The sequence below is a fragment of the Prosopis cineraria genome, unplaced genomic scaffold (assembly GCF_029017545.1).
Source record: "Prosopis cineraria cultivar Desert tree isolate PC_DT_omini unplaced genomic scaffold, ASM2901754v1 PC14, whole genome shotgun sequence".
NCBI classification, from domain to species: domain Eukaryota; kingdom Viridiplantae; phylum Streptophyta; class Magnoliopsida; order Fabales; family Fabaceae; genus Prosopis; species Prosopis cineraria.
This window is the reverse complement of record NW_026555345.1, coordinates 23,148,960-23,171,481: the sequence shown is the minus strand read 5'-3', so window position 1 is coordinate 23,171,481 and position 22,522 is coordinate 23,148,960. Positions and strand designations below refer to the sequence as shown.

At 32.2% G+C, this 22,522-nt stretch overlaps 2 protein-coding genes across 4 annotated transcripts; one reads left to right on the top strand and one right to left on the bottom strand.

The window, feature by feature from the left end:
* The first annotated feature begins 6,470 nt into the window (after positions 1-6,470).
* On the top strand, positions 6,471-10,349 carry LOC129292768 (probable serine/threonine-protein kinase At1g54610). 2 transcript variants are annotated; one of them, XM_054930409.1, is made up of 7 exons: positions 6,471-7,398; positions 7,826-8,110; positions 8,256-8,573; positions 8,765-8,992; positions 9,161-9,261; positions 9,573-9,690; positions 9,758-10,349. In XM_054930409.1, exons 1-7 carry the CDS (start codon positions 7,057-7,059, stop codon positions 10,031-10,033), a joined length of 1,668 nt encoding a protein of 555 aa, XP_054786384.1. In that variant the 5' UTR covers positions 6,471-7,056; the 3' UTR covers positions 10,034-10,349. The 2 variants fall into 2 exon arrangements, with proteins under 2 accessions (XP_054786384.1, XP_054786385.1); XM_054930410.1 differs by lacking the exon at positions 7,826-8,110.
* A 1,934-nt stretch (positions 10,350-12,283) lies between these two features.
* LOC129292769 (tubby-like F-box protein 3) lies at positions 12,284-15,540 on the bottom strand. Of its 2 annotated transcripts, none has more exons than XM_054930412.1 (6): positions 14,948-15,540; positions 14,002-14,089; positions 13,607-13,736; positions 13,330-13,509; positions 12,735-13,220; positions 12,284-12,584 (listed from the first exon to the last, which is right to left on the bottom strand). In XM_054930412.1, exons 1-5 carry the CDS (start codon positions 15,248-15,250, stop codon positions 12,749-12,751), a joined length of 1,173 nt encoding a protein of 390 aa, XP_054786387.1. In that variant the 5' UTR covers positions 15,251-15,540; the 3' UTR covers positions 12,284-12,584; positions 12,735-12,748. The 2 variants fall into 2 exon arrangements, with proteins under 2 accessions (XP_054786387.1, XP_054786386.1); XM_054930411.1 differs by having other exon boundaries at positions 12,284-12,519; positions 14,948-15,539.
* Positions 15,541-22,522: the final 6,982 nt, after the last annotated feature.

Sequence of the window (22,522 nt, the reverse complement as noted above, 5' to 3'; positions counted from 1 at the left end):
CCGTTATCAATAGTAAACATTATATACATGTCACGATATAAAGGATTTACATGCCCAAAATATCAAGAGTGACAAAAGTTATAAGTCTATAAAAGGCAATATTTCCAAGGTCTAGTCTCCTTCTTATCCATTATCCATTAAACAAAATAAAAAAAAGAAATTAATAGATTAAATGAGATGATAAGAGGTATTTTTTTTTAGTCTAACAACTCTTACTTAAACGAGCCTTTCAAATTATTTAAAACTTGAAATGCTTTACCCCTTAGATTGGAGGTTCTTATGGGCAACTATTAATATCACATGATCCATTAATCTCTCCCCTTTCTTATGAGAAGGGAGAAGACATCAAGAATTTATATTTAGATTGTAGCAATTTACAAACTAAGAAATACTCCTGATCAACCTCGTACAAATTCAAAATATGTACCCTAACACCAAATGTCCATTTAAAGATGAGTGATATCAAGCATCAAATAATAATGTAATATTGAGCTTAATACACTTTGTCAATTTATATATATATATATATATATGTATATATGTATAATTGATGACTTTCAAATATTCACTGAAGTCATTGCCATTAGAGATGTTGTCCCTAATTCCTTTTCACAATGGTGAATCTAATTACTCCTAAACAAATTTGGTTAGACTTATGTCATAGCAAATGATAGGTCTTGTCAAAAGCACTAGATTATGAAGTCAAACCCATTGGTTCGAGTTTTCTCAAAACTAAATCTTTTTCAATAACGGTAAAGTACATATTAGGGGACTCTCACAAAAGATCATAATTGGTCCTATTAAGAGCATTAACAAAAGATAATTGCTTAAAACAAAAATTAAAATTGCAAAATAGAAAATAAAAAAATAGTAATTATGTGTGCACAACATAATTATAATATAGAATTCCCAATGAATGAATTTCAATTATGCAACTGCTATCATGCACCAATAAAGTTCTTATACCACATAGATTTGGCTCACACAAAAGTTCATACCCACAAATACATTAAATATTTTCATATTTATGGAGTACAATAAATATTTAATACATCATAAGTGCTATATGCCTGCTCTCCAAAGTCCAAAACCTCAAATTTAATGTTAAGTGTCACAAAATTATGAGACTTTATGACCTCCAAGACAAACTAAATAGTCGTTGGGGTTCTATTAGGAATTAGGAGAAAAAACATTTTATAAATATTCCAACAATACAAGCATGCTATGTCTCGGCTAGTTCAAATATATAAATGAAAACTACACTATGATTGGTGATGAAATTTTATTTTTCAAAATATTTTATATTTTAAAACACCAAATTATCTTTAAAAATATCTTATAAAATGGAATGAAGAAAGTACATTTTGGTTGCCAAAAACTTTATGTAGCAAAAGTTACTCCCTTCATTAAAAAATATAAAGCATTTTTAATCGAATCTTACCCCTAATAAAGTAGTCATCTACTTTCAAACTAATCCCATTTTTTCATATTTATCTCTATTAAAGACCCTATAATAAATATAAAATTATTTATCAATAGAGGTAGTTTTAAAAAAAAAAGGCAATGATTGCATATCAAAAGACTAAAAATACCTTATATTTTTTTACATCCAACCCTTTAAAAAATACCTTACATTTTTTAACGGAGGAAATATTACTTTGCAATCTTATATTATTTAAATCTGAATATTAGTACTTTTGTCTGAGTATTCTACCAGTAACATCCCTAATCTTGTCATCTATACTGAATGTAGATATGGCATAATAAAAAGTACAAGAAAGAAAAGAAAAATTTGTGTTGATATATATATATATATATATATTCACATCAAGTTATTATTCTTCAAAGTCACAGGAAAAATTGAAAAATGTTTTAGTTTCTTATTAGCAAACAGGGCAATGCCCAAACAAATTAATCAACACAACATTTTAACACATTTAACATCTCACTATAAGTCTAACATCTATTGCCAAACGATAACAAACTTATCCTACTCCTTCATTTTTCCAAAATCCTCAACTTCCCATTCCAATTCCTCCTCTAATATTCCCAAATCCACCCAACCATCATTTTACACGAACAAGTAATTCTTTATAGATATCAAGCCAATAACATTATTAGAGGCATCTTGAGATTTTTACTGCAATTTTGTGATGGATACTACTCTCTGGCTGGCCTTGGTTTGAATAAGCATTTGATTCCTTCAACGAACAAGATTCCTTTATATGTGGCACTACTAACAACGTTAATGTGGATTGTTCTAGACTTTTGATGATAATGCTTGTCAGCGTCAAAAAGTGATTTTAGTTATTGTAGGTAAAGCCTTTTATCTTATATATCAAATGCCCTAATTTAAGACTATTTGTGCCGCATCATCATCCCTTTGAGCATATTTATTAAAAATAAAGGGACTAACATTACATATAAAAAAAATTATAAGGGCTTGAAATATTGAAAAAATTATAGCGACTAATAACAAAACATAGTAAAAACTAATAGTTATGTTTCCAAAAAAAAAATCATAATACTGACCTAGAAGATCTAGTAGCCAAGCCTAAAGCGCAATATGGCTCATCTTCTCTTTGAAAGGATCAACATCTGGTCTCCATGTTATAGCCAAAAGATAGTTGTCATTGAGAACCTATGGTCCTCCATTGAAAGCTTCTTTATATTCACATGCATCTTTGAATTGTAATAAGAAATAACCATTCTGCTTGTCACTTGTTTTGTTCTTGGCCCAAACCTAGCTCAATTTGTTCTTCATGAAAAAGAGAGAAGGTGGCTTCCCTAACAATTTCACAATGATCAGCACAAGTTTAAAAGGCTTATATATAGATCCTCTCCTTTTCTTTCTTATCAAGGGTGAAGTTTGGGCATGAAGGGTTAGAGAGATCCACTATTATCCCCTTATATGGCTTTTGAACCTTAAAGAAACTTGTATATGCACTTTCATAATCTATCGTTTCCCCCTCACCCTGGTCCTTCTCTGCTTCCATCTCCTCATCAGATTCATCATCTCCTACAAGCTTAGCTTTAGATTCATCTTCTCTGCAATTGTCTTCCATCCAATCTTCTATTTATTTTGTCACCGACATACTTAATCCTTACATGTATAAAAAAGTTAAATTTAAGGGAAAAAAAAATGTTTTTGCAACCCAAATGTCAAACTGTATTGATTATAAGCAATCCAAAGACAAATAGAGTTGATAAAAACTAAATTTTCAATTAATATAGTTAAATATAAGTTCATTTCTTTTAATACTGTGATTGATTAGGGGTAATCGGTGATTTTCTTTTTATTATAATTTTCTATTTTATTCAAATTTATTTCATTACATTAATTATTCGGTTGTTATATATTATAATTTGGTTTTGTGTTTATTAAAGTTTCTAATTCTTATTATACATAACTTGACATATATTAAAAATAAATAAATACTTACTCTCAAGACTGTGTGTGCCCTTACTTAATTAAGGCGATTGCCTTAGGCTTCAAAAAATAGTCACTCATACCTTTTATAACTAGTCATTATATTTTTAAGTATTAATGTTAATTATATATTTTTATTTATAATTTATTACTAACTTATATCTTATATAACCACTCCTTAAGAAAAGTGCTGTAAAATAGATATAAATAATACTTTCTTTAATCCTTATTATAAGGTGCTTTTAACAACTTCATTGGAACCAAAAATGTCAATTTACTCATTTAATATGTCTTAAAATGAAAAAAAAAATTAACTCTACCCTTATTAAAAATAAAAAGTGAGAGGTTTGCAATATACAATGAGCTATAAAATTAAATTTATAATAGGGGTAAAATTGAAAAAATAATAATAAATTACCCTCCATGTATCTTATATTAAAGATTAAAGAATTTTTTTAAAAGATATTCTATAATAGAAATCAAAGAGAGTAATACATTGGACCTCTTAGATAATTTTATTTTAAGCCTCAAAACTCATTCACATAGCCCTGCTTACTCTTTTTGTGCCTTCAACCCTTTATTTTCAAATTTACCTTTGATCTTTTATTACTTTTTTTTAGCCTTTTTTAATTATAACTTATTTTTTATAAATAAGTTTAAAAATAATAATAAATTTGATTTTCTATATTATTTTGGAGCAAACTCTGGCATTGCGTTTACTTGCAACGTTTTTTTGTCCCAAGAAATGTTTTCTTAAATCTTAGGGAACCTAAAAAGAATCTTATTTATTACTATTCTGTTTTTATTTGTAAGAGAAATTATCAATTTTTATTTTTCATATAAGTAAAATTACATATTTTAATAAAATTTATTACATATTTTTTAAATTTTTTCTTATAATTTACATTAACAAAAAATAATTAATATATGTTTATATTGATTAACATAAAGTATTTTAGTCTAATTTTTTTAGATATAATTATTATAATTAATCAATTTTTTAATATAATATATATATATATATATATATAAACGAACGGAGTATATCCAAAGTAAATTATTCCAACCAAAACATAGAAACAAACAACAAACCTTGTAATAAACATGGAAAGTTGGAAACTAATCAGTTAGTCGTGCTTTTAAGGCTAGCTTAAGCCTAAGATACATGGGACCCACGTGTTGTACCTACTCAACCAATCACGTATTGCCACGTTAAAAGAAATGCGTACAAAAAATGTTCGTGGTCGCCAAAACTTTGCCACGTGTCTCTCGTTTGGCTGTCCGATCTTGATTGGTTGGTACGGGTGAACCATGGAAGCTTCCTCGCTGCATACAAACTCTCAGTACTGTCTCTGAAATTCACAGAAAAATAACCTGGTGGGCCATACAATTTGATGATTTTTTTTAATTATTTGAATTGAATCTTCTGTATTTAAAATATAAAGAAAGATACGAAAAGAAAGAAAACGAAAGGAATGAACATAAACAAAATTTATTCATTTCTTTGTTTTATATTATTGATTAAATATTATATCAGTTTTTCTAATTTAATTATTTTTTAATTTTACAAAGGTATTATCTGAATAATTAATTATTTTAATATCATATAAATAATTTATTTAAATTGACTTTCATAATTGGAACAATATTGAAAACATGGACCCACGCGAATTGAAAAGGTTTTTTTTTTTTTTGCGCCTTATAAGGGCCAAGCCCTTAAACTACTTGTTGAGGTTTTGTAATTTTTATAGGGGATAAGTCTTGGAAAATGAGAGATTTTTTGTATAAAAAGACTTATGATGCCAACCCTTTTAAGCCTAGCTTGTTAAAAACAAGCTTTTGACTGAGTAATTCCTCTAGGCCCTAAAATTTTCTCTCTATTTTTTTCAAGACATTATTTGGTTAAAATTGTTTGATTAAATTGTTGATATTGCAAAAATAATATGGTTAAAATTGTTTGATTTATTTTAATTTTTAAATTAATTTGTGAAAATCATACAATTTGTTAAATGGTGTATTGACATAACTAGAAATTTAAATTAAAAAATATGCAATCATTTTAGGTCGGTTTCAAGCCTTGTCAACGAGAGTTAGACTTGAAAAACATAGTTGCTTTAAAATATGTGGACTTATACTTGGAGATGTTTGGTTCAACTAGTTCAAAAAGTTAAATCAATTTATTATAGCATCTCATGTTTGAGTTTTAAAATATATGGACATATTAAATAAATATATTAAAATGTTTACACAATATATGTGATTATTGATAATAATGATCCCATGTACCAGGAACTTGGATTAATTTGGACAAGTGTTGGCAATATTCTCAAGTTTTCAAGGATGCTAGGCATTGGAATAAAAAAAGAAGTAGGGGCTTATAGACTTCAACAGTTGAACCTTCATGAATCAAGTTAATCCTTGTAAACAACTCTACTTGGGTTGGAGTGGGGTGGCTAGGGTAGGTAAATCTTTATAGTTTAAACTCAATTAAACTTTGATCAGTGCAACTTAATTTTTAAGTTTTAATTATTTAAAATATTGGTTTTTAATGTTCTATAAATAACTTTAATTCTTGCATGTTTTTAATGAAATATAAGACTAACATTTTAAACAATTAACTTTAAGATTTGGTTGCAAAATAAAAATTGAAAAATTGAGTTTTAATTCAATTAAAATTATATAGATCAAATTACACTGAATTAAAGTCAAATGGTTGAATTTTAACAGTAATAAGCAAATAATTAGTTTTCTCTGTAAAAGATAATTCAATTCCTTATCTTCAGTGCCCTAACAGAAATTAATTTGGTCCGCGAAGTAGTCTACTTGTTCATGAGAAAAAGAAGGTTTTAAAAAATATTAAGAATGTTCAGATAATATATAATTGGCCAAAATTTCTAACGTAGATGTGTAGTTTTCTTTTGATGATTAATTACTTTTATTTTATGGGGACTTATCTATTTACTTTTTTCTCAGTCTTTGCTAAAAGAATCTATTTAAACCGTTTCGCCGAAAACTCAAGTATGATTGAGGAGTGGTTGGCGAGAGAGAGAGAGAGAGAGATGCACCCAACAGAGAGTTCGTGTCCCGGAAACATTCTTTTCTTTTTAGCACATCTTTGAATCTGGCAAGTCCAAGCTCAAGAGCCACAACTTAACTGTTTTAATTTCGATTCCTATCCCAATCCAAAATCAACACTTGAACTACAAAAGAAACACTAGAAAGAAAAAAACTTTTACTGTTTTTTCTGCTTTTTCTTCTTTTTCTTCTTCTTTTCTTTCCTGTGTCTGGGTGGTCTCATAGAAGCTCATTTTCTTTGACTGTACCTCATTTTGTGGGTGACTACAAATCATTGCTCTTTAACCTTTTGTCTGGTAAAGTTAGGGTCTCTTGTATTAGCGTATTCTCACATTACATTTATTATAACCCCTTTTCTACTTTTCAAGATCGGTGAGGAAATTATTATTAGGGTTGTTTCATTTATTCAATTTTTCCCCTTTTCCGAGGGCTGGATAATCTCCGCAGGTTGAGATGTTTGGGTGGGAGGAAAATGAGGGAAAATGTGGATGGAGCGAGTGTTGTGGGAATGCGATGAGGAAGAGAGCGTGAGGAAGTGCATTGAGTGAGATATGGGCTGTGTGTTCGGAAGAGAGGCGTCGGCGAAGTTCGCCGGAGAGACAGTGTCGGAGAGGGAGGAGAGGAAAGAGGTAGTTACAGCTGCGAAAGCAGGAGCGAGTGAGGTTCCAAATAGTGGGAATCGGAAGGAAGGTGGTGGAGAGGAGAAGAGTGCACGGCCAAGAGGGGAACGGCGGCGATCGTCGAGGCCAAATCCGAGGCTGAGCAATCCACCGAATCATGTACATGGCGAGCAAGTGGCGGCGGGATGGCCCGCTTGGCTCTCCAAGGTTGCAGGGGAAGCCATCGATGGGTTGACGCCTAGAAGAGCAGACACTTTTGAAAAGCTTGATAAGGTATGAAATCTGGAGGTAATCTTTGTTTTGTTTCCATTTCAAGCTTGTGGAAGGGGAACTCAGCTTTCTTGGTTTGATTATGTTGTTTGCATTTGAGGAAGTGTGATGTAAGGAGTTGACTGTCGGGGGTGTTAAGTTGCTTCTATTTCTTTTTTCCTGTTGTTTTACGCTTCCTTAAATGGAGAATGTTGATGTTTTCACTCTTTAAGTTTAAAAGATGAATTTCATTGGTAATGCATGCGGTCAATTCTTTGTCGTCTGGTTTTTGAAATGTAAATAACCCCTAAAATTAATAATACGGCGTTTTTGACATGGTTGGATTGGAGTTTTATGCTTGCATAAAATGGTATAGATTTAAAGGATTCTAGTTTCGTTAAGCCCTCATATATATAAGCCTTAAGACTTGTATATATTTTTTAATATTCAGATTGGCCAAGGCACATACAGTAATGTTTACAAAGCCAGAGATACTTTAACCGGGAAAATTGTTGCCTTAAAAAAGGTTCGATTTGACAATTTGGAGCCAGAGAGTGTGAAATTCATGGCCCGAGAGATTCTTATATTACGTCGTCTTGATCATCCCAATGTTGTTAAACTGGAAGGCTTAGTGACTTCTAGAATGTCATGTAGCTTGTATCTTGTTTTTCAATACATGGAGCATGATCTGGCAGGACTTGCTACAAGCCCATCAATTAAGTTCACTGAGCCTCAGGTATTGACATTTTGGGATTTTGTTGGTTCAAATATAATTGTTTTGAGATTTATATATAGATATATAGGCGCACACGCACACACGCACTATTTTTTTTCTTGAGGTGAATTTTTTATTTAATTTATCATATCCATATCTATTTTAGGTTAAATGTTACATGAAGCAGTTGTTTTCTGGTCTGGAACACTGCCACAACTGTCATGTGCTTCATCGAGATATAAAGGGGTCAAACCTTCTTATTGACAATGAAGGGATCCTTAAAATTGCTGATTTTGGATTAGCTTGCTCCTTCGAACCTGATCACAAGCACCCTATGACAAGTAGGGTGGTGACTTTATGGTATCGACCTCCAGAACTTCTTCTCGGGGCCACTGATTATGGCGTAGGAGTGGACCTCTGGAGTGCTGGCTGCATTCTTGGAGAATTGTTGGCTGGAAAGCCAATTTTACCTGGTCGAACAGAGGTAATCTTTAAATGACTGAATATATCATAGAGTTTCTCTAAATACTGTCTCTTTTAGGGCATCAAAATGTATTCACTTCAGTAGTCGATGGTGCAGGACTTTGTTGCCATTGGCTTCTCAATTTTCCGCAACTTCTTGTTTGTGAGGTTGGTGCTTTTGTTCTCTTATATGATGTTATTCATGCTTTCTAGGTGGAGCAGCTACATAAGATATTTAAGCTATGTGGTTCTCCTTCTGAAGAGTATTGGAAAAAGTCAAAGTTGCCGCATGCTACAATTTTTAAGCCTCAACAATCATACAAGCGATGCATATCAGAGGTATTCAAAGATTTTCCACCATCATCCTTGCCACTAATTGAGACCCTTCTTGCAATCGATCCAGCTGAACGTCAGACTGCCACTGCTGCATTGCAAAGTGAAGTAAGATTTAAATTTTGGTTCCCAAGTTTACAGTTCAAAATCACCTTATTTTTGTTGTCGTCTCTTTCTCCTTGATTGGTCCCTTCTTGTCACATGCTTGAACGTTTTTCTAAAAGAAATTCTGGGTAATATGTTGAAGATCTGTGCTTGATTGTTTCTCTTTCGCAGTTCTTTACTACAAAACCTTATGCTTGTGAGCCATCAAGCCTTCCAAAATATCCTCCTAGCAAGGAGATGGATGCAAAGCTACGTGATGAAGAAGCTAGAAGGTGGAAAGGCTTTGATTACTATTTTGAGTCCTGATTCATTTGAAATTTTGAACAATCATCCAAGTTTAGTTCAATTATAAGGGCAAACCGTACTCCTTTCTATATAAGCTTTCAACTGTCTGAGGAACTTCTGGTAATCTGCATATAATATATAATGAAACCCATTTGTTGGTCAATATTATATCAGTTTCATGCTGACAAGACTCTGCTTGTGATTTCATTATAACCCCTTAGCTTCATTTCTAAATAACTTAAACATGTTTAAGTTGCTGAAAATGCATGCATTTTGATATTGAACTTCACCAATGTAGATTGAGAGCAGCAGGTAAAGCTAATGCTGATGGTGGCAAGAAATATCGTCCACGTGACCGGGGAGGGAGGGGAATTCCAGTTCCAGAAGCCAATGCTGAGCTTCAAGCAAATATTGATGTATGTCCCTTCACTTTATTGTTTTGTGGATGTTTTATTAGTCTTCTGATCTGTCACCTTGATGCAGAGACGACGATTGATAACGCATGCAAATGCAAAGAGCAAGAGCGAGAAGTTTCCTCCGCCGCACCAAGACGGAACTCTAGGCTATACTCTGGGTTCTTCACATCACATGGATCCAGTTTTTGACCCTCCTGATGTTTCCTTTAGCTCTACAAACTTGTCATACCCTAAAGCCAATATTCAAACTTGGTCTGGTCCCTTGGTGGAACCTGCTGCCCCGAGGAGAAAGAAGAGCATGGCAGGAGCATCCAAATCATCAAAAAAGGACTCCAGAAGATGATATGAAACAAAATTCTTGTAATATAGATGCTGCTGATTTGCTCAAGCCATTAATCACAGTCACAGAGAGCCATTTCTTTCTTGATCGGAGGTTTCATCTCTATCTCGTCTATGTTCATTTTTTTTTTTCAAGTCTAATTAGATTAGAGAGGAACATCTAATAATAAACTGCTATCAGTAAGTATTCATGTTTTATTTCTCCCTAATTTTGTCATACCTTTTTTCTAAACCCTGTCAATTCTGCACTACTCACAGATACTTGTACTTCCAACAGTTGTTCAACTTTGTTTCTGGGCTAATCTGTCAATACTTTATTCTCTCGCATTAAAAGCATTTATTTTAGGTTAAAATATATTTTTGATCTCCTACATTATAATTGCCATCTTTCTTTTTTATTTTGCTCCGTAAATATAACATTTAAGGTTTTTTCATCAGGAAAAAAGTATTACTATTTTTTAAAATTTATTAACCGAATTAAATTATAAATAAAAGGAAAAGACTAAAATAAAATTACTAATTGAAATAAATTAAAAGATAAATGATTGAATTGAACAGTTGAATGCCCAGAGGGGAGAGGCTCGTTAATAACCTCCTAAGTCCTAACAAGTAATGGTCCCCGTCACGTGGATATTATTGGGCCAATCATTGGCCATCGTACGGATTCTTGCGAGATGGATTCGGCTTCTGTAGCCCAAAAAAAAAAAAAAGTTTCGGATGTGGTTTTGCTTTGTCCTTGAAAAAAAAAGTTGTGGTTTGCCATGTGGCGATTGACTGGGGCTAATGACTGACATGGCAAGACGTGTGGTGGCTGACTCAACTGATGAATATGACTAAGGGTTGACTGGCAGCCATGTGGAAGGGTGACTGGGATGATGACTTGGACTAAGTGATGACATAGTGTTCATGTCGGTGTCACATGATGACTAGGACTCAAATAACAACATGGTGTCAATTGTGTCACCCTGACTGGGATGATGATTGGGACTAGTTGATGACATGATGTCCATGTGGCAAAGTGAAAGTAATGTGACTGGACTCAGTGATGACATGAACGTGCATGTGGCATGGTGACTGGTACTTTTTGCTGAGATGGTGTACCATGTGGCAGGATGACTGGGATGATGATATCCTTTACAATTACATGACATCCTGTGGCACAATGACTGGTCTAAGCAATGACGTGGCATCCCATTTGACACGATGACTTGGCTGATATCTGGACTAAGGGATGACATGGCGTTCCAGATGTCAGTGACTGGGACTCATCTGACATGGTCTGCTTGTGTCATGCTTACAGGATGTTGACTGGGATTTGTGGCTGATATGGCTTCCACATGGCTCGGTGACTGGGATGATATCTGGGACTAAATGATTACATGGCGTCCGTATGGGGCTGACTGGGTTAATGGACAATGAGTGGGACTAATTGATGACATGGCATCAATGTGACCGGGTGACATCGCTGAAAGGCTGATTTGGGTGGCTGATGGAGGTTATGATTTGATTGAGGGTTGACGACAAGACGTGGCGGCAGCTTCAGGAATGGGTTATCTCGAGGCATTTCTGATTTTGACGAACCAAGACGGCTTTAAATTGTTGGTAAAACCATTTTAAACTCAAGACATGTTCAAAATGGCTGAAACAATTGAGACATGTGTCAAATTGAGCTTAAACGATAATCGTGATAAATTTAAAATTAAGGTGGACTACACAGATCTAGTCTTATTTTATTTTTTTCAAAAAATTTATCTGCGAGTACTTTTTATTTTCTCAATCTCAAATTATACCCTCAAAACTTATTTTATATTAATCAGAACCCTCCTACAATTTGGCCAATTAAATGTTAAACTTAAAAGTTAAAATCGTTAAAATTTTCCGTTAGAAACTGAAATTAAGAAATTTATAATTTTATTTTAAAACTAATTACATAATTTTTATAACTCAATTTATATAATTAGACTATGTATTCAAAATAATTTATAGATTTTCATTAATAGTTTTAGCTTTAAGGGATTAACATAATCAAACAACAAAGAATTTGATTAGAATAAAACTACAAAAACCTAATTTAAAATTGAGAAAAAAACCTAATAAAAGCTTGCAGACCAATTTTCCCTTATTTTCTTTTCAAAAACTTTGGAAACAGTCACAGGACCAAATGATTTTCCATCTTTTAATTATTTTTCCAATTTCTTAAAACTGACGTTTAATTGTTTATATTTTGAAATTTGAAGTGAGCAGACACAACGTATTGCAAAACAAGAAAATGAAGGAGATTCTTATAAAAAAAAAAAAGAAAATGAAGGAGAAATAAAGAGTTGATTTATGTACAGAAGGAAATGGAATATTACAAGAATTTCCACGAAACCTAGCCAGAATGGGTCAATTCCAGTCCACAAGAACAAACTCATACAGCGCCCACTTTGCATCCACCACATTCAGTCTCCAATACAACCAATTTTGTCCCCACTGACACGGCATCCTTACCTGGACAATGCAAAATATATCAATTCTTGCTTTTGGGGTTTGATTTGTGACGCATTTACCATAACCTATGAACACACCTCAATCAATTCTTGTGTAATTTTGCCACCATTATTAACACGTGCAATCAATGATATTTAAGTTCCACGGGTTATCCGTTAGATCAAATCAAAACTAATGCTTGCTTTGCTACAACTACTTTTTCAGTGATCCGTTACCTGTTCAAACATGTTCATTCACACGCGATCTTGGTATCGAAACTGCTGAGGCAGATTGCGAAAGCCTGAAATGCCGAGATGGGGTACCGGTAATCCATTGTAAATAAATCCTTCCCAACTTTACCAAACTGCAGGATGATCTTCTCATGTTCTGGTCCAGCAACCCCATTTTCTGGGGAAGCCACCAGCTGAAAGTTTTTTACTGAAGCTACCGTCACGCGCCCATGAAAGTTTAAGCACCAACATTGGAGCTGTTCATGCCACCTTGGAGATTTGTTTTTCAGCACTAGCACGCCATCTTTTTTATCACCCAGGGGTCCAGATTCGGATTTTTCCATATGATTTGACTTTGATCGGAAGAATGGAAATGAAGGAAACATGTCAATGTTGCTCAGAGAAAAGTCAGTCTGTGTCGGCGCTATCCCTCCGGGTTCAATTGCAGAGGCAGGAATGGAGTCCATGACACAATTCATTCTCCGAGGCCCCCTGCTTGTTACATACATGTGGTGAGTATAGCGAACATGGGAATGAAATGCTGTCACTGAAGAATATGACAGGTCAAAATTTACCCCGTACACATGCACCATGTGATTACCTGGAGCCTAACACATTTAATTCATATGAAATGTGGGCCACTGGATAGTTACCAGTGGGGACCCGGGGTGAAACTTGCTTCAGATTCACCAGCCTAGTGGAGCGGCTTTTCGAAATTTTTGCGCCTGCATGAGGTGGCTGGCCATCATATATTGTGAACTTTGTTCCCAGAAAATTTGATCTAATCAAAGGAGAAGAAACAAACATGAGCTTTTGCTTCCTTACAAACAAATGACAGGCAACATATTAGAAGTCACAGCGCCTAGTTAAGAGCATACCGTAGCTTCCCAATATAGGTGTAGCTTCCATTGGACACATCATCAGCATCTAGAGAGATGATATAATCTGTGCAGGTCGGACGCCTGCACTTGCGTGCAGCCAAAAGAAACTTCCCATCATCAGCTAGAGCTGCAATGAGGAAAACAAAAGGTCAGAAGAACACATACATGTTTCCTGATTGAAAAGGAAAACCAGGGATAAGAAAAAGATGGGACATTATCCTGCAAATAAATAACATCTTTACATGGAAATCCGCTGGTACTTTTACCAGACAGAAAAAGAACAGCACCATATTTTGTGGAAAATTATCTATATATGTATCCAGGTCCAGAAGACTTTTACAGAAAACCAAATTAGAATTTACTCCATGCCAAAGAGGAGGTTCTGTGCTCACCACTACTTAAATTGAGATACAAATAATATGTTTGGGAGGACCGGTTGCGCCTTATAAAGCACTGAAGAAGATGATCTCTAGGACCGGGCTGCCAAAAGCAGTCAAAAATTGAACATGTTAAGTTAGGGCAATGCTAAAGGGTAGGTAGGAAAGCAATACATTGATGGATAATTTATCACGTTCAATCTCAAGTCATCAAGCTTCTGCGGAAATCTAAATCATCATACAAAGCAGGGGAAAAGAACAATTTGAGAATTAAATGTGCTTTTGTCTAGATTTCAGAAGTAGGTTTGAGCCAATCGAAATCACAAGCTCCCAGTAACAAGAATTGAAAAAATAAATAAATAAATAAAAACAAACATTTACAGGCAGTTATACTGGAATTAAGCTTTTCTTTCTCAAAAGATCTAAACATGACTAACCAAAAGAGAGAAAAATAAAAGAGCAAGAAAATAGACAGTAATATCTCACCAATAGAAGAAGACAAAGGAAGCACGTTACACTTTGTAAGGTAATAAAGAAAAAGATTGATTAGTTCAACCATACTTTTGACAGCCACATGCTATCCTCACGATAAGAGGTAACAAAAGCATCAATTTCTGGTGTTTTACAACTGGACACAGCACCTACCCAAAAATGAGCACATTATTGTTCACAACAAACAGTACATCACCAATCAAACCCTAGTTTCCTTCAACACAAGCATAGCCGCCGTGATTAAACAGAGGGATCAAAACTCAACAACGTACAATGTCCAAACTCAACGACGCTAACCAACAAAAACATCTTCCTCCCCCGGAAGGCCCGTGATTCCAGAAATTCAAGTCGGGAAAATTGTTGAAAACATGTCATAAAAATAAACCGAAGCAAGACTTAGTGAAGAACCATTGAAATTGCCGAACATGAAGCAAGTACAAATCCTTAGCTGACGGCATTGTGAACGAACCTGCTTGACGGAGATCGGGAACGTGATCTTGGCGGAAACTTCAGGTGGCTTGACGATTTCCTTGGTGATCTCCCTCCAACTCCGGCACACTCCAGCGCAGGCCACCACACTCTTTCGCGGCGGCCAAGAGCTCTCGGAGTCCTCAATTCGGAGTAAAACCTCCCTGAGAAGCTCCTGAGGCATGTGGACCCAGGAACTCTGCTTCAAGCCATCGGTCACAGGCTCCTCCATTGGGGAACCGTCCTGAACCACACGGCGCGACCTGGATCTCATATCGTGGATTAGGCTCCGAATCATAGGCATGGATGGATGTGTGTGTGTGTGTGAGGTTACAGCAAGGTATGAAGAAGAAGAAGAAGAAGAAGAAGGTGAAGGTGAAGGGTCTTTGAATTTAGGTGACAAAGCGAGAAAAACGAAGTGGGGGGTGATCAGTGCGTTGATTGAGGAAATTTCTTCTGCAAAATAATTTGTCTTGGAAAAAAAAAAAGGGTTCCTTTTTCAGTGGGTTTGGAATACAGAATGTGAATGAGAGAAAGAGAGGATTCCGATAAGGAAGAGGCTAGATACATGAAATCACAGATCTATAGAAAAGACAAGCAAGAAGCTCTTTCTTACCCACACACACATTATATATTCATTTTCCATAGCCCATTCATATTCCACACCCATATTATCAATAAATAAATATTATTTATAAAAAAAATAAAGGAGAAGGACAATTACGTTTTAGAATACTGAATAAATAGTAGTTAAATCCTCAGTAAAAAATTTTTATTAAATGAATTATAATTATTAATTTAAATAATTATAAATAAAAATTTAGGTTACAATTTAAGAATTATATTTGATAATTAAATATTTATTTTTAATTGAAATTTTTGAATTTCTCATTATTTGAATCAATATTTTTAACTAAATTTAAAAGAAAAAGAAAAAAATTAATTCTCATTAATTCATTATTATAGAACTTCACTATCATTTTTTTCAATACATAACCTTTATAAATAAATGTTATGTATGTCTGTATCAGTTGATAAGATATTAATTAAATTTTTTAATTTTGCTGCTATTAACAGGTACTAAGCATAAAAAAAAAGTAATATAAAATATGAATTTTTTTTATTTAAATATAGTAAAATAAGAAATTTTATTTTATTTTAAAACAACAACAATGACTTGACACTTTTTTTTAACATCCAATGAAGTCTTTAGAAATATCTTATAATAAGGATCCGTGTTATATAATAAGTACTTTTTTTTTATTTTAATTATAAGTTCTACTTAATGTTAATTTTAATAATTAAAAAACTATGGATTATTTAATACGTGTCGGGTATTTCCGTCGCCTTCAAGCTTTCTTTTTTACCCTCTTGTGACGTTTGATTTTCAGGTTGTTGTATATCAAATTGGTCTTTTTAATAATTTGATTAATTTGCATTCGTCAAATACACCGATTAGATCAATAGGTACGAGGAGGAGATGGAATTATGCAAGTGAAATCAAAGGGAATAAAATGTTAATTTTTTGTCAGTATCTTTTCATTGCTTACTGTATTTATTTGATTATGAAATATATATTAATATAAATAGAAACTATTTATCTGTAATTCTCCTCCGACTTGTAAACTGAGGTTTAATATTTTTTGTTTTTTTGTTTTTGAGTTAAAGCATAATTTTATCTTGTAAGTCTTTTTAGGATGCACAATTAGGACCCTAGTTCAGGCGAAGTAATATCACCTGGATATAAAAGTTACTCCTTCTATTAAAAAATATAAATTATTTTTAATCAAATCTCATCTCAATAAAGTAGTTACCTATTTTATAATTAATCCTATCTTTTTATATTTACTCTTATTAAATACCCTACAATAAATATAAAATCATTATTAATAGAAATAGTTTTAAAAAAAAGACGGTGATTATATCTTAAAAGGATAAAAATATTTTACATTTTTCGACGCAGGGATTACATTTTGTTCTAATTTTTCTTGTTAAATATTTAGAGTATATTATATTTGTAAGTAGTATAGTTTTGGAATATTCTTCACTTTTCTAATTTATTACTATGATTTTATAAAAGAAATTGTTTGTAAGGGGTAATTATCCTACAAATTAATAATCATGCGTTGCATCATCATCTCATTCCTTTTCAACAAGAGATTCTTTTAACCATTAAGAAATAATATGCATAAAATAAAATATTAGTTGTTTGAAAATGAATATATATAAATATTATTATATTGTTTTTTCATAAAATATATTATTTTATTATTATATTGTTTGGAAGAGAGAATTTAACTAGAACAAGTTAATCAATATTCACATAGTAGTGTGAGTAAGTCGGTAATTCAAGCTAAGTCCGACGGACTAGCCCAAATTAGCTCGAAAAATTTTAGGACTGAACTTAAAAAAGGGATTTTTTTTATGTTACGGGCCTATTCGGGCCCGAAAAAATTCGGGCCAAGCCCGATCCCGAATACCCGAATAAAAAATTATATTTTTAAACATATATAAAATATAATAAATATTAATTAATTCTTTAAATTTTAGATCATTTTATACTAAAATATCATATATTTGAGTTCTAGACATCATTTAAGTATTAAAAAAATATATTTTATATTTTTTATAAAATAAAATAATTAATTTCAAAGTAAAAAAATAATTAAAAATAATTTTAAAAATTAAATTCGAGTATTTAGGCCGCCCGAAGCCGAAGAAATTCACGCCGGGCTTAGCTATTCGGGCTTCTCAAGGATACGGGCCTATTGAGCTGAGTCCGAATAAGCTCGGCCTGCCCGAATTCTTGGCTCTAAGTGTGAGGATTATTTGAATCCTAAGTGCTGGCCTAATTTTAATAAGTTTATCAAAGCTATACTTTCCTACACTTTTTTATATTAAGAAAAAAATATTCACAAGGTATTTGTATCACATTTGTTACAAATAAAAATAAACATATTTTTAAATAAAATTTATACACCCGTCCCTGCATTCAATCAACATCATTAACGTATTTGTGCTGTGTTACATAATTACATTCTGGTGATATACATATTTGACTGCCGAATAGTGCAGTTCATTTCATTTAATAGTCAGATAAAGTAATTATATTTCATAGTGTGGATTGAGTTGTTTTCAAATACTTTTTAATCTATAAAAGTTTTAAAAAAATATATAATAATGATTATGTATAGACTATAGAGGAAAAAACGACCACCAATATCACATTTATCTCTGTGTATATAAAAAAAAAAAAAACACACATCCACAATTATTTCTTTTTTTTAATTGCTAACATGTTTTTTTATTGAAGTTAATAATGTTTGAAGTGCAATCAAGCACTAAATATGAATACTTTTTCTAACAAGAATCAAATCTTAATTTGTCACATTGTGATTTAAAAAAAACTAGCCCATTCTATTAGGCTTAATGCACACAATAATTTTTATTGAATTAAAAATGACATAAATATTTTTGGTGTTATTTAAATTTGATTGATATACGTTCTACTTTTATTCTTATGAAATGATATGAACAGTTAAACAGATAAATGTGAGTCAGATGAGTTCTAGAATAATTTATTCAAGGAAGCATCAAAATATAATTGATCAGGTTCCATGAATTGTGGATAAGAATTAGAATATTTATCAGGACACGAGGAGAAAAGGAGAATAATTAGTATGAGCAAAAGGTAAGAAATTGAAAAATTAACTATTAACTAATATAATTAACAAATTAACTAGTACTTTCTCTTATCTTATTCATAAGGTAAAAAGAATGTTGTTTTTCCTATTTATAAAGTAAGTAATAAAATTGACTTTTTAATTTTTTATCACAAGTTTTTTCATTTGGCCCTCATTAAATATTAGTAAAAGGAAGTCAATTATTAAAGCATGTATATTCTTTTTGATACAGTGTATATTTAATGCTTTATCAATTCAATATCATAAGGCATTTCAAGTTGAATTAACCCCCAACAATTTAGCTAATTAACTTTAAAATTATATGCTCTTTTCATATTTATTCTTGTGTTGGTGTGGAAGGGATTGAGCACCCTCATACACATTAGGCGTATTAGAGGAGTAAATGATCAATCAAAGTGATGTGGGTTCATAAGGTCTTTTATCTCAATTTCCTTAGATCATTATGACCATTTGCACAATGGACTTGGCTTTCGGGACAAATCGAATTCACTAAAGAAATGGGAAATTAGTATAAGATATGAGGAATGTTAGGGTTCCTTAGTGCTACAACTAGTCCCATGCCATGCTTAAGATCAAAGTTACAAATTCACTCTGGGTGAGACTTTGTAAGGTCAGAAATGTACTTGATTGTCTAGGAGTCTGAGTGTTTGAGTGATCACTGAATGATTGTTTGTTATTTGTTTCTTCCTTTGTTATATAGGAGCGACTAATTGATCTATGTTTGAATTCAAATTCCTTTTAATGTCTTACTTTACAATTCATATAAACTTACTCTCATGCTAGAAAAGTGTCTACCATGGTAATTAGAAAAAAAAAAGCCTCTTTTAAATCATTACCACAGTAAAAAGGAATTAAACCATCTTTAGAAAATATTACCATGGTAGAAAAAGGATTTTACTTAAATATAAAATTAAACTTTAAACCAACTATTATAATAGAAAAGAGTTTATCATAAAAGAACAAATTGAACTTAATAAATAAAGGCTATTATGGCAAATAGAAGTTCACTCAATAAATAAAAAAGTAGGTCTTCCATTTTGAACAAACCCTAAAAGTTAAAGTGTTGAATTAGGATGGTTGGACCCACATAATGAGGTTACTAAGATTTAACGGAAGTTAGTTGAAGCTAATAGATGATTTTATACAATATGGTTGTAACAAAATATTAGAAATTGGATTTTTCGGTTGGTTAAGTTAGAAGTATGTGAAATTGAGTTGGATATTAATGTTATTAATTGGAATTGTAGGCTACTCGGGTTGTGCACTATTTGAGCTCGGAGACAAGCTTGAGCGAATAATTTATTGAGGGGAACCTTTGTGTTCTGTTTGGATTGAGAGAAAATATGAGAGGAAAGAAAACTTAAAAGTAAAATAGGAGATAAAATAGCTTTTTCTCTGTTTGAAAGAGAAAAGAAAAGTAGAGGGAAGGAAAAGTGGGAGAGAAAATGAAGTGTAAAACCCATTATATTTTCCTCTCAAGTTTCCTCTCCATACATGGAGAGATTTTGGAAATAAAAACATTCTTCAATGTCTGCCTTACTCTCTCACACATTCCCTCCTTAGACCTGGCTACCTTATTTTTTGTCTTCAACACAGACAATGCTCAACTCAGTGATAGACAATGCTTTATTCTTTTCAAAATATACCACCTACACAAACTCCTCTAGGTGAAAAAAAAAACTACACAAACTCTGTTATTAATTATAAGGACACCATTCATTGAATGGGAATAAGTTTAGACAGAACTTCCAACTTAAATGAAAAACTATTATTGTATTTGATTTTAAAAAATACGTAGTTTTTATTTTTAAATAGAAAAAAACACACTTTCTAAACTATTTGATATTAAAATTATATTAACATAAAAAATACATTTTTTATCAACTAATTTGATTTTAAATTATTTTGGTGATCTTAATTTTAATATAATTTTTAAATTTATTTTCATAAAGATAATTATATGAAATGTGATATATTTTAACATCAAGGTATTATTAACATTATAATGTTTACTCAATTTTTTCTCCCTATTTTCTCTTGTCTATCCAAATACAAGAAGTGATAATATTTTTTTTTCAGTTTTCTCTTTTTCCCATTTTCTCTCATCTCATTTTCTTTCCTTTCAACTTTTTTTCTCATCCAAATAGAGAGTTGGTAACCCAAAAGTTTAAGGTAATTAGAGAAAATTATCTCTTTCTTGTACTTGTTTAGTTGATTCTTAGGTTTTTAATTATATATTTGTAAAGCAAATTATATGTTTTATGTTTTGGAAAATTTATATGCAAGTGTGGTTATTTGTGAAAATGAGAAGAGTATAACGATGATAATGATGGTTTTGAACATATTATGACTTGAAATGTGATATTAAGAATTTATTGTGAATTTTAACATTTAATATGTGGTACTATCATAGAGATGGATAGGAGTTCACCCTAGAGGTGATTAATGATTATATCTACATGGTCATTACCATTACCATGAGTGGCCTTGATGATTAGTCTTGATACTTGATTTGCCCTTATTATTACTTTAAATTGCATGTGGGGTAGGGCTTTAAAAGTTGAAATGGGAGAAAATCATGGTCCGAGAGTAAGTATGGCACTTTTGGCCATGTTGCCCTTCATAATTAGTGAACTCAAGTTAGTCCATTTACACGAACATAATCCTATTTGTTGTAATAGTCCACGGATTCAGTCGAAGGTAATGGGAGAAAATAAGGGAGATTAATGATCATGTATATCGTTGGTATATGTTTAAAGTTTTAAATTGCCCATTATGTTTGCCTATTTATTGACTGGAATTGTATATGCTTGATTTAGTGTACCTTGGTTGTGGAATGATCATACTTACCCCTCTTTGAACATTTTACAGGTGATAGTTTCTGTAAAGGCAATAGGGAGGCATCCAAGGCTAAGGACTAGAGTCCTTTTCTATTAATGCCTTAACATTATTTAGGATAAAAATAGAATTATGTGTAACTGAATGGTATTGCCAAGTAAGAGCATTATTTGTTATACTTACACCATTTATATTGATATTATGATTCAGTTGTATTGTAACCCCAAATGAAAATTATTATCTGGGTTGGGCTAAAATAATGGTGCAAGTATATTATTATTTATTTTAATAAATTTATGTTAAACTAATGAGATTGAAGTTGAAATTGAGTTGGATATTAATGTTATTAATTGGAATTGTAGACTACTTGGGTTGTGAACTATTTGAGCTTAGAGACAAGTTTGAGGGAGTAATTTATTGAGGGGTAACCTTTTTGTTTTGTTTGGATGGAGAGTAATTTCTCATAGCGGGTCATTCCAGCACCTTGTACGCTTTTAAGTGTTTATGACTTTAATTTATATCTCTAAAATTAATCAAAGTCATACTAATCTTATTTCATTTATGAACCCTCATAGATGACCGACTAGGGACATTAAAAATAATCACTATAGTTTGTCCAAGAATACAGTTATCATAGTAAACATATAATTAATATGATAAAAAAAGAGAAATTTATTAAATAATAATGTTTATAGTACAATGATTGGCCCTGGGGCACAATTTCTAACATCATGCACTATACATGCAGTACGACATTCTGTACCATTAAGTCTGGCTTCATTCTTCTCATTCAAATCCTTTGATTGTGCTTTTTTTATGGTTTTAGCAATGGGTTCTACCAAGCATGACAAAAAAGATTGTTGGCATAAAGCGGTTGGGTACCTTCATGCATGCCAAGTATCCTAAAAAAGTAAATCCTTAATTGGAATGATATGGGTTGTCAAGGTACTTTGCCTCAATTTCCTTGTATCACTATGATTATTTGCATCATAGGCTCAACTTCCAAGGGAAATCAAATATAGTAAAGAAATGGG

Excerpts from the sequence above, each read along its gene's own strand:
- LOC129292769 (XM_054930412.1), bottom strand. The coding sequence starts at position 15,250 with ATGCCTATGATTCGGAGCCTAATCCACGATATGAGATCCAGGTCGCGC. Across the intron at positions 13,737-14,001 it reads GTATCTCAATTTAAGTAGTG|CTCTAGCTGATGATGGGAAG; the intron begins GTGAGCACAGAA and ends TCCTCATTGCAG. Across the intron at positions 13,221-13,329 it reads TTAAATGTGTTAGGCTCCAG|GGGGCCTCGGAGAATGAATT; the intron begins GTAATCACATGG and ends TGTAACAAGCAG.
- LOC129292768 (XM_054930409.1), top strand. The coding sequence starts at position 7,057 with ATGGGCTGTGTGTTCGGAAGAGAGGCGTCGGCGAAGTTCGCCGGAGAG. Across the intron at positions 8,574-8,764 it reads TTTTACCTGGTCGAACAGAG|GTGGAGCAGCTACATAAGAT; the intron begins GTAATCTTTAAA and ends CATGCTTTCTAG. Across the intron at positions 9,262-9,572 it reads CGTGATGAAGAAGCTAGAAG|ATTGAGAGCAGCAGGTAAAG; the intron begins GTGGAAAGGCTT and ends TCACCAATGTAG.